This window comes from Telmatherina bonti, assembly GCF_933228915.1.
Source record: "Telmatherina bonti genome assembly, chromosome: 14".
NCBI classification, from domain to species: domain Eukaryota; kingdom Metazoa; phylum Chordata; class Actinopteri; order Atheriniformes; family Telmatherinidae; genus Telmatherina; species Telmatherina bonti.
This window is the reverse complement of record NC_136612.1, coordinates 12,060,701-12,071,863: the sequence shown is the minus strand read 5'-3', so window position 1 is coordinate 12,071,863 and position 11,163 is coordinate 12,060,701. Positions and strand designations below refer to the sequence as shown.

Here is an 11,163-nt window from a genome sequence, read left to right as displayed (position 1 = left end):
ATAATTACAAGCAGAATTAAGCATGAGAAAAGAAATGTTTTTAACCTGGATTTAAAAGTTTCTACATTTGGTGAAAGTTTAATTTCCACTGGCAGCTAAACGCTGCTTCTCCATGTTTAGTCTGGACTCCGGTCTGGACTCCGGTCTGGACTCCGGTCTGGACTCCGGTCTGGACTCCGGTCTGGACTCTGGTCTGGACTCCGGTCTGGACTCCGGTCTGGACTCTGGTCTGGACTCTGGTCTGGACTCTGGTCTGGACTCTGGTCTGGACTCCGGTCTGGACTCCGGTCTGGACTCCGGTCTGGACTCTGGTCCAGCTGACCCAAGTCTTTGGATCGAAGAGCTCTGCTTTGTTTATTTTCTCTGAACATATCACAGACGTATTCTGGTCCAGAACCATTCTGGGATTTGTAAACCACCAGCAGGGTTTTGAAATCTATCCTGTGACTGACTGGAAACCAGTGTAAAGATTTTAAAACTGCTGGGATGTGTTCAGACCTCTTAGTTCTAGTTAAAGCTCTAGCAGCAGCAATATAGCATGATTGGACATGACATGCGTGTATTTAGTATGTAAAAATCGATGTGAAGAGATGATTTTGAGGATGTAAACAGCTTGTATTTCATGATTAAACAGAAGTGCTGGCATTCTGTGTAACTTTTACAAATTTTTGTTTTTGATGTCATAATTGTGCCGGACCGCGAGAAGAATAGCTGTAGCTTGCTACGGCTAATGGAGGTCCTAAATAAACTTAACTAAACTAAACATTTACCTTCTGTACTCTGCTCACACTCAGGTTTCCAGTTTTTTGAGGCCAGCGCTAAGGACAACATCAACGTCAAGCAGGTGTTCGAGCTACTGGTGGACATCATCTGTGACAAGATGAACGAGACCATGGAAGCAGACAACAACCTCATGTTCAACCACAAGAACCTTAAGGACTCACCGTCAGAGAGCCACGGGGGCTGCGCTTGCTAAACCGTCTTTAACCAAGTCTCCCAACACACACACACATTCTGTCTCACACACACACACACACACACACACACACAAAGAACAATCTCCTGTCTGTGCCTCAGCCATGGAAAGGGCCGCACCTCTTCCTCTATCTTCTGCTTTATCCACACAGCTGCACAGCTCCAAATGATCGCTAGCTGAGATTATCTTCATCAGCTCTGTCAGACCCCCTCTGCTCCCCAGTAAGAGGCCCACCGTGTGTGTGTGTTTCTGACTCAGCGATGCCTCTCATCGGCTTTTTGATGCTATGATTGGCCACTAAAAGTTGCCCAGCACACCATCCTCATGTTGACCGCTCCTCTTCAGTTTTTGCAGGACACTAAATATTAGTTTTGGCTCTATGTTTTGATGAAGCAAGTATTTCTGCAGATAGCATTGAGGTAGTGGTGTTACATATTGTCTGAGGGTCCCATGGAGATGACAACCCCCCGCACCCCCCCACCGCTCCTTCGTTCAGAAGCATTTAGCACAGTTTTACACACATGATAGCAGCTGCAGCCTCACTAATGTGCGCTACATTAATGTCTTTTAACAGCCGTTTTATACAGTACAAACAAAACATTTAATCTCTGAAACTTGTTGATGCTGTGCATTTATCACCCAGCAGGATTTCTGCTAAACTGACAGCTGGGATTTCTGGGAACTCTTCTGGGAGCTAGCTTGCTTGTGATGATGCCTGTTTGCCTGTTGTAAAGGAGGAATTTGGCGTTTAAAGAAAGTTTGCTTTCTTGTTGAGATTTCACAAAGAGGAAGGTACCGCCTGCAGCTGAAGGCGTGAAAGATGTTCACAGGTTATGTAACGGTTGCTAGTAAGTGTATTTTTTTACCCTTTGGTTGCAGCTGTTTAGCTGTTTCTCTGTTTGCAGTGTGGATGTCGAGTCAAGCTGACAGCTGCGAATGAAAGTTGTAATTCTTTATCTAAAATATGATATGAATACGAATTTCCTCAGATATTAGTGACTGCTCCTCCCAGTCCAGGTGGAATTTGTATTGACTTCCTTTTAAAGGGATATTCTGTTAGTAGAGTTGTATGACATACCCATTAGAAGTGCGTCGCTGTCTGCAGACGCATTACGGTGCTTTTAGTTTGGAAAATCAGGGAGGAATTCTGGTGGGAGAGCTAAGCTACCAGCTAATCACAGGAAGGCCACAAAGAGTACGTTTCCTCCCTCTGACATAACTCAAACTTAGATAAAAATTCATGGTGATTCAAGCAAATGATTTGTTTGTTTAGTAAACGGTAGTTTGATGTTATGGCATAAATTTCCCGCTATATGTTATTTGCTTATTCTGCCGTGAAAAGTGAGAAGTTTCTGTTGTTTTAGGAGGGAAATAAATGTTTTTAGTATGTATGGATGTTTCTGAGTGGTGCTTTGCTTGGATACCTGTCAGGATTGGCCTCTGATCCAGCCTAAGGGCACTCTGATCACTGGATCCCCACCTCTGGTCCTGAAGACCCACTGTGCTGCAGACTTCCTGTGTTTCCCTGCTGCAACACACTTGACTGAAATGAATGGGTCAATAGCAGAGCTTGTCAGAGATCCATTTCATTTGAGTCAGGTGGCTTGCAGCAGGGAAACCTCTAAAACCTGCAGGAAAGATGGCACTAGGGACCACTGGTACGTTCTGCACCGTGTGAAACATCCCCATTTAGTCATGTGTTGGTCACATGACCTGCCTCAGCCTTCAATCATCTCAAAGTGCTTCTCTGTCTGTATTTCTTCTCTATTTTGTGCTCACCGCTCACAAGGACACACACACACACACACACACACACACACACACACACACACACACAACTGCAGCCTGGCAACTGTTGGCGTGTCAACAACTGTCTATACAAAGTGATAAATGATGTTTCCTTTCTTCCTGACATAATTACTGTTTTATGGAAGTGCAGCACATTGAATGTGTGTATACTCAGAAAAAGGAAGAACACTGATCTTCAAGCAGCCATAAATGTGTTGCTCTACCAGTCAGGATGTGATCAGCTGGTGTAGAGACACTTTCCTGCTGCTGTATACCTGTTATCTGCTCCTGGAGGGACTAAAATGAGGTTTTATACTCATTCCACATATTTGACATAATTTGATTGTATATAAATACTTTTTCTTTTCCTTTATTTTTTAAATTTTCAGTATTTAACTGTTAACCTGACCCGTTTCTGCTTTCTGAAGGAATAAAAAGCAACATATTTCTCTGAATAAAGATTGTAGCTGCACCGTTCCACTAACTGTCACCACTGTACACGTGCTGACTGCTAACCGTCAGCAGATACTGCACCATGATAGTAATTTCATATTACGTTCAAGACCCTCACTTCAAGCTGAGGTTGGGTCGCAGCTAGTGGTCAGCCTCCTCCCTGCTATGATATAAGCCAGCGGTCACTGTCCGTGTCGGCTGCTGAGTGCTGATACAGTTTTTTAGATATCAGCTGATATGATATAATCTGTACTACATGAGGTTTGATACAGACTGTTAAAAGATCACTGTCTCATAACGATGCTTGTATTGCATTTTTTGTGCAGTTTGGTAATGTATTGAACTGAGTGGAGAGGCATGGAGGAGCTTTGTCTGACTGTTCATGAAGGGAGTTTTGAATGTGCCCACCGCTAACAAATATTTATTCATTTTTGGCCACTTTGTTCATACTTTTATATTTCTATATATCTATATAAAACCTAAACCTCCGACGTTCTTTTCTTGTGTGAACAGATCTGTAGCATCCTGCGCTGTTGGTCCCAGATCGGCTCTGTTTTTCTCATGCTTATGATCTATTTGTTTTTATATGTTGCATTTGTGATTGGTAGCTTTCCCAGAGATGGGAGATCAGATCGTTTTCTTCCTGTTCTTTTAGGCTCTGAATGTGTTGGATAAAAGCGTTATTTATAAAAATAAGTAAATAAAAGAAAAGCAGAAAAGCATCTTCTAAACAAGGATCAATGGAAAATGTGGACATGTGTATGAAAATAAAGAATATATTACTTACAAAAGACCTTCCTTCAGTGTTGTGTTTTGTCATAAATCAGTCCAGTGGTGTAAAACCTGCAGCATAAACACACGGCTGCTTAATTTTTGCATTCATGGCAGCCTAGAAAGCTAAATTTATAGTCACACATTCTACTTCCTAACCCCAAACATGAGGCCAATGCTTCCACATTTTATCTGAAGAACCAGCAAAGCCACAATAAGACAGGTTTCCTCATCATCTTCCTGTTACCATAGTTACACAAACAGAACTACCTCCCCTGTACAGGGCCTCAACTTTCCCCCCAAACTCTACACACAATAATTTACAGTTATGTGAAAAAGCAGTTTTAATGTGTACTTTTAAAAAACATGCACTTCCTAGAAGATCTTAACAATGTGGTAAATAACTCCTCAGATGAACAGGTAAATGTGACTTATTGCTGTCATAATTATTTAATAATAAAAAGGAAAAAAAAAACATTAAAACCACAAGAGGCGTTTGTGGTCTGAGCCCTGAGGCCCCCGCCACCCGCCTCATACACCTACTCTGCTTAACTCGGCAGGAAGTAATGTGATAAGGATTCAAATATGAATTCTGTCATTTTTTTGGTGCAGATCTTATGTATTTCTATAGAGCTAAAACTAAACCGTGTTTTATAGTGAAAAGGCTTTTTTTCCATGGGTTGCCACGGTAACATGGTTTGTCCTCTTTGTAATATATTTCAACATCGTTTGGTCCCTAAATTGTCACAAAGCTTCCCGCCGAATGTGGAGTCAATTGCGTGGATCCCCTCGGACTAGTTTGTTCAAATACAACGCATGTAAAGTGAAAAAAAAAAATGGGGTAAAAACTGGGCGTGAACTCTAAGATGGCGGGCACCACGTTGCCAATGGCAACAGATGTTGGATAGCCTTTTTTTTTGTCTTGGGTGTTACAAATGTGTGCCAAATTTTTAGTTGAGAGATATAAATGATAGAGATTCAGAGCTCCATCTTAGAGTATAGAGGCCTATATATAGAGTTAGCATGTAGAATGTTAAAGTTTATGACAGTACTGTTAGAAAAAGATGGAACAAGTGAGGTTGCTCAGTTTGCTAATCAGTATCTAAACCTGGGTTGCCCAAGTTTGGTCCTTGAGTTCTACCATCTGCAACTTTTACATCCAACTCCTGAATAAAATGAATGGCTCCTTACCAGACCTCTCCAGAGTCCGATGACATGCAGAAGAGGAATTCAGCTATTTGATTCAGGTTTGATGCAATAAAAAGATACATCTAAAAGTTGCAGGATGGTAGATCTCATGGCTGGGATTTGGGCACGTCTGATCTAAGCAAACCGCAAGAGCAATGAGTCATTTCGTTTGGAAATATGAGACCAAAGTGGAGATGTTTATCCATAGTGCACAGTACCATGCTTGGAAAAAAAACCAGACAACACAGAAATTCAAACTGTCTGGCACAGTGGTGAAGGGGTGATGAGTTGGGTTTGTTATGCAACCACAGTACTTGGACACCTTGCAGGCATTGAGTCAACATGAACTCCTCTGTATCCAAACTGACATTTGTCTGACAACTAAAGCTGCCCTGTTACCAAACAGCAGCAGATCTACAACAGAATGACTAAAAAAGAAAATAATCAAGGTGATGCAATGATCCAGTTAATGTCCTCACCTTTATGTGGGTGTAATAGTGTTGTAGGGTCTTAAGAAAGCTCCATATAAAACCAAAACTCTTTCACAGCAATGTGAAATACAGTTTATTTCAGACAATTCTCCGACATCTTGGCTTGTTGTCACTTAAATAAGTGGTGCAATATCTCGTAGTTGCTTATCTGAGGATGTGTAAAATTTTAAAATCACGTTGCTTGTTTTGTTTGTTTTTAACATTATATATTCATCATTATATTTTAATAACAATTACACAGTTTTGTTTTTTGTTTTTTTTAAAGTGACATAACTAACTGAATTGTGTCACTATCTGTACCTGTGCGCATCATGTCCGGACACCAAGTGATGTGTCAGGACCAAGTGATGTAAAAAAGGCGCAGAGTTGCATTTAAACAAGCAGGGATGGGCTGTTATATCCCCTGGAGTTACTTATCGTTGGTGAAGAAACACGAGCTGTGTCTGCAGCACAGATAGTGCTGGAAAAACGATGAAAACATGCGGGTGCAGTAAGGAGATAAGAAACCGTTTAGGTCTGCCTCGCGCACGCTGCGGTTTCTGTTAACGCACATGGCTTCATGCAGGGATTAAAGGTCCATCTCTTCACCTATCTATCTATCTATCTACCTACCTACCTACCTACCTACCTACCTACCTATCCCTTTCGTGCGTTTTACGCACGTCCAAGGCGCACGCTCCTGCGTAAAACTGTCCTAACATCAATGAGCGCGTGCTTCCCGCCTACCTGCAAGTGTGTAAAATGGTTTTCTTACCATTTTTTCTTTCTTGCTCCGCCTCCTCTTCACTGAATGGAGAAAGTAAACAGCTTCACTTTGCGCCTTATCACTCCCACGCAGGCATGCAACCGCGTTGCGCCATCCGTCATATCTAAACAACAAAACAAGCTTCACCCTTGGCAGAGAGTTGCGGCGGGCGCGTATGGAACAAGTCGTTGTCTAGTGATGCAGGTGGACAGCAAAGGGACCGGGTCTTTATTCACTGAAAGGACAAAACGATGACATGTGATCACCTCAGCCGACTGGTGGTACTTCTAATCGTCGCCACGGGGACAGTGTCCACTGTTCAGGGCGCACGAGATTTCCAAAAGAAAGGTAGGATAACGTTTATTTTGTCTGTGCTGGCAACAAAATTCATGTTTAAAAGTGGAAACAAATAGTTGATTCGGAATAATTCTACTAATAATAATACAAAAGAAGAGAGATATTTTTCTGCATTAAATAAAATCAGCAAGAGACTTTATCCACTTGGTCTCTCAATTACTTGATGCCACCCCTGTTTTACCCACTCAGCCTCAATGCTTCTGAAAGAGGAATGGAGAGACCCCAAGTGCTTTGCTGACAGCAAGAAGGACTTAACGTGCTTCTGGGAGGAAGATGAGGAGAGGGCTGGCTCTGTGGACCAGTACTCCTTCACATACACTTACCAGTGAGTTAATGCCATGAATGAGTACAAACTGCCCAAGCTTACCACACCAGAGCATTTGGGACTTAGTGAACATTTTAAAGACTTAAAGCTCTTCCTTTTTGGAGACTAAAGTTCTGGAATCAGACAAATGCATACAGTAGGGCCATTCAGCACTTTCATTTAGTCAGAACAATGGTAAGAGAACTTTTTGCTATACCAACTATGTTGTGTGATGTTTCCATCTGTTCCGGAGTAGAAATGAAAACAACAAGACGTGCCCACTGAGAGTCGTCCCTGCAGCGGGTGGGAAAAGGCTGTTCGTATGCCACCTGAACCAGACGAAGATGTTCAACCTGATGGACATTCGGGTTCATCGGGAGGGGATCCTCATCCACAATCGCAGCCTCCTCATTGAGCTTGTCTGTGAGTGATGTTAAACTGAATACTGCTCTTCCTTAAAGCTTTGCCAGTCAGTCGAGTTAATAAATGCACTGCTACTAAATCTGCAGTGGCGTCGTACTTAACGTTGCATCAGAAAACAGATCAAGTGTGTTTGGTTTTGTTGCTTGTCCATGTAAAACTTTTAGAAACATTGCAGCATCTTGAAACTCATCATTTTGGTTTAACAGCTATAATTATTGCTATTTAATTTGGTTTCAATTAATTTTTTTCAAAGACTTGATACCTAAACCACTTTGAAACAGTTCTCAGGAATATGGAATGTCAAACAAAGCAAATGAGACCTTAAATTCACAATTTAGATGTACTAACTGGATATAAATACTAGTCCAAGTGAATATATGTGGTGAAAATTGAACAAACAGAAAAAATTACTTGTCATTCTACATGTGCCGAGCTTGCAAGTGAACGCTTATCTGAAACATCTTTAGGGTATAAAAAAAAACCTCTCACGGAGAGCAAAATCCTCTTCGCTTCTTGCCAAAATCATCTGTAACAAGAATCTTTGTCTGTTTTGTAGTTCTTCTGGACCCTCTCGCAAATGTAACGGTGAACACCACGGGTCAGCAAGGCCAGCTGAACGTTAGCTGGGTGCCACCACCTTTCAAGTACATGGTTGATAGTACGATCTATGAGATTATCTACGCTCCAGCAGACAGCCATATTGTGCAGGTACAACAGTTATTTCAATGGTTTTAGATTGTAGGTGAAAGGTTATGGCTATGATTGGGTTTGAACTGACAGTTTAAAGGATCTTTTTCTCAGGTGGAAGAGGCGCAGGCATGCTCTGAACTGATTTTGAGAGGTCTTCGACCCAGTACAAAGTACAGGGTGCAAGTCCGTGTAAAGTTCGATGGGATCGCGTATGATGGTTATTGGAGTGCCTGGAGTGACCCAGTGTTCATGGAAACTCTACCTGCAGGTGGATATTCATGTTTTGTACTTAGAATTTATCATTACAATGTGTATATCATACTGCATTTCTATTCTACATTCAGAGCTCTAACACACTCATCTCGCTGTACCTCTTCCAGAACTTGACCCACTCATCGTGTCCCTGACTCTCATCATCTCTTTCATCCTCTTTCTGCTGTTTGTAATCATACTTCTGTCCCATCAAAGGTCAGTGCGAACACAAACAAAGTCTGTTGTCAAGCCACAAATGTGTTTGTTGCTCCATGAAAATTTTAAGTGCTTAAAAGATAGAAAAGACGAATTGGGTAATCTATATTTAACTTCTGTTTCCAATTCAGATTCCTTATAAAGAAGATTTGGCCAGTTATTCCAACTCCTGACAGCAAATTTCAAGGTCTTTTCACAATTTATGGTGGAAACTTTGAGGTAAGAGCAAGACTACGGGTCTACAAGCTAAATCCAATGCTCAGGGCTACAATGTTCTCATAATTTTCTGTGTTTATGTGTAGGAGTGGTTAGGACAGACCAGTGGAGACCTGTGGTTGACTCCAGCTTTCATCTACTCTGAAGAATACCCTTCTCCCTTGGAGGTTCTGTCAGAACTCAGCCTTTGTACCTCTCTGACTTCCCCACCTCTCCCACCAAAGGCCTCTAAAGCCTTAACCGCTTTCAGTGGTGAGGATATGAGGAAAGGGGTGGTCGAGGGACGGGCGTTGGATATGAGAGATTCAGATCTCACAGATGGGTGGAAAGGCTTGCCACACAACCATTGGCTAATGGATCGGTTGCGTGCGTTCCAACAGCATCCCGTCCCCTGCTCCCAGTCTTCCCTGCTTGAATCTCAGGATACCTACGTAACCCTGAGTGGTAACAACCACAGTGAAGATGAGCAAATGGACGACACTCTTGAGGAGGCCTTACCCCTTGAAGTCTTCTTTGCCTCTAGAAAGACAGCATTGTGTGAATCTCACTCTGATCTGGGATCCGTGCAGCAAAGCTCTGGATCCGGTCACCTTTCATCCCAATCCAGCTTTGAGTATCCAAACCTTGCCAGTACATCAAAAGACTCCGGGTACACGTACATGGCCGTGGCGGACTCTGGGGTCTCAATGGATTACAGCCCAATGAACAGAGTTGATGACATTGGGAAAGTGGTTATCTATGCTAATGAGTACAGAAATGAGATGCCTGCTCATAGAAGACCCTTCCTGGTGAGGCAGTACCCTGTTCATGACGATGGGTGAGAGGCAGCAAAACTCAACAGACTGCATCTGGACGAGACTACAGATGAAGTGAAGAATATATTTGGATCTCCACTCAGGCTATAAAACCTTTCATCTACTGTCAAATTAGTCGAGGAGCTGACCGATACCAATGTGTAAACTGAAAGTCTCAGAGAAGGCTCCACTAGATGTATCTGTACAGGACACTACAAGTACACAGAAAATGTCAGCTGTGATTTACACAACATAATGCAGTTTTGAAGCATGCATGCTGATTCACAAGTATTCTATCTTTCATGAGTTTTCAAGTTGATGGAATAACATTTTGAGTATTTCAACAGTGATGTGTTGATATTTGAGTTGAGTGCGCTCTTTTTAGCTTAAGTGACAAAGTGGCTATGAGATTAAAATATACAGCAGCTTCAGCAGCATCCTGAAATGCAAGACTGTTAATGGTCAGGACAAATGCTCTGCCCCAATTGTCAACAAATCCCTTTACTAAGCTAGAAACCAACAAAAATGTTACAAATATTCTGTAAATAACTAAAAACTTGAGCAAAATACACGAATATGTTAGTCTAGCTATAGCATGCTTAGCTAAATACTAATGTTAGCATGCTAACATTCGGCTCAAGCTGTTAACAAGATAAATGCTGAGTTTAGTGAAAATATTAAACTTTTAGAAATATAAAGTAACCTACTGATCAATTTTTTTTATATAATACTAGATAAAAGGTTTGAATTAGTATAGTTGAAGGATCATGTAGGTCATGTATGTAAGAATCAGAGCAATTTATCTAGTTAATATTGAGCTATGCGTGCTTTTATTTTTAGTATGATTAAAAAAAAAAAATTGCTCTGAGATTAAAATATATTGCAGACATCCTGAAATGCAAGACTCTTAATGGAACAAATGGTCTATACCTGTTCTTATATTTAGTTACTTTAAACAAGTTCCTTTACAAAAGAAACAAATTATACACAACTATACCAAGTGTAGTGCGTTCAGCTAATTACTAACATTAGCATGCTAGCATAAAGACAACACTAATATTTGTCACAATATACTAGATTTATATATATGTTATGATGGGTTAGATTTAGATTGAGCTTTGTTGCAGAAAGCACTCAAAGTGCTTACATTTGATCCATTACTTCTCCACTCTACATTCATACTATGTGTTAGCATGCTAACATTGGGTTGTTGGTGTTTACAACATCTAAAGCTTTAAGGGATTTATTGACCAAAAACTATATATAATTTTGCCACTCTTTAAATAAAATCCCCAACCCTCAAGCCGTGTCAAGTAAATTCGAAATCAGAATCACACTGTATTTGTACATGATTATTCAGTTTTATCCCAGTTTCTGCAGACTAAACCATTAAGTTGCATTTTCTTTCATGACACAACCTTGAAATAAATCCAATCAAACTTTTATTACTGTAGGCTGTGCAGCAAGGCTTTTTTTTTCTGGGAACTGTAGCTGTTTTT

General features: G+C 41.1%; 2 protein-coding genes across 2 annotated transcripts in view; both read left to right on the top strand.

Moving 5' to 3' along the window:
- Positions 1-1,109, top strand: part of rab3db (RAB3D, member RAS oncogene family, b) — a 23,305-nt gene extending 22,196 nt beyond the window's left edge. The window contains exon 5 of the mRNA XM_079252219.1: positions 795-1,109. Within this exon, the coding sequence (XP_079108345.1) occupies positions 795-976 (182 nt within the window). The 3' untranslated portion in view covers positions 977-1,109. The remainder of the gene's footprint in view (positions 1-794) is intronic.
- A 5,512-nt stretch (positions 1,110-6,621) lies between these two features.
- On the top strand, positions 6,622-9,691 carry epor (erythropoietin receptor; the record flags this gene model as incomplete). The annotated part of the gene is made up of 8 exons (XM_079253006.1): positions 6,622-6,760; positions 6,959-7,094; positions 7,330-7,496; positions 8,053-8,204; positions 8,298-8,454; positions 8,567-8,654; positions 8,786-8,873; positions 8,957-9,691. Exons 1-8 carry the CDS (start codon positions 6,664-6,666, stop codon positions 9,689-9,691), a joined length of 1,620 nt encoding a protein of 539 aa, XP_079109132.1. The 5' UTR covers positions 6,622-6,663.
- Positions 9,692-11,163: the final 1,472 nt, after the last annotated feature.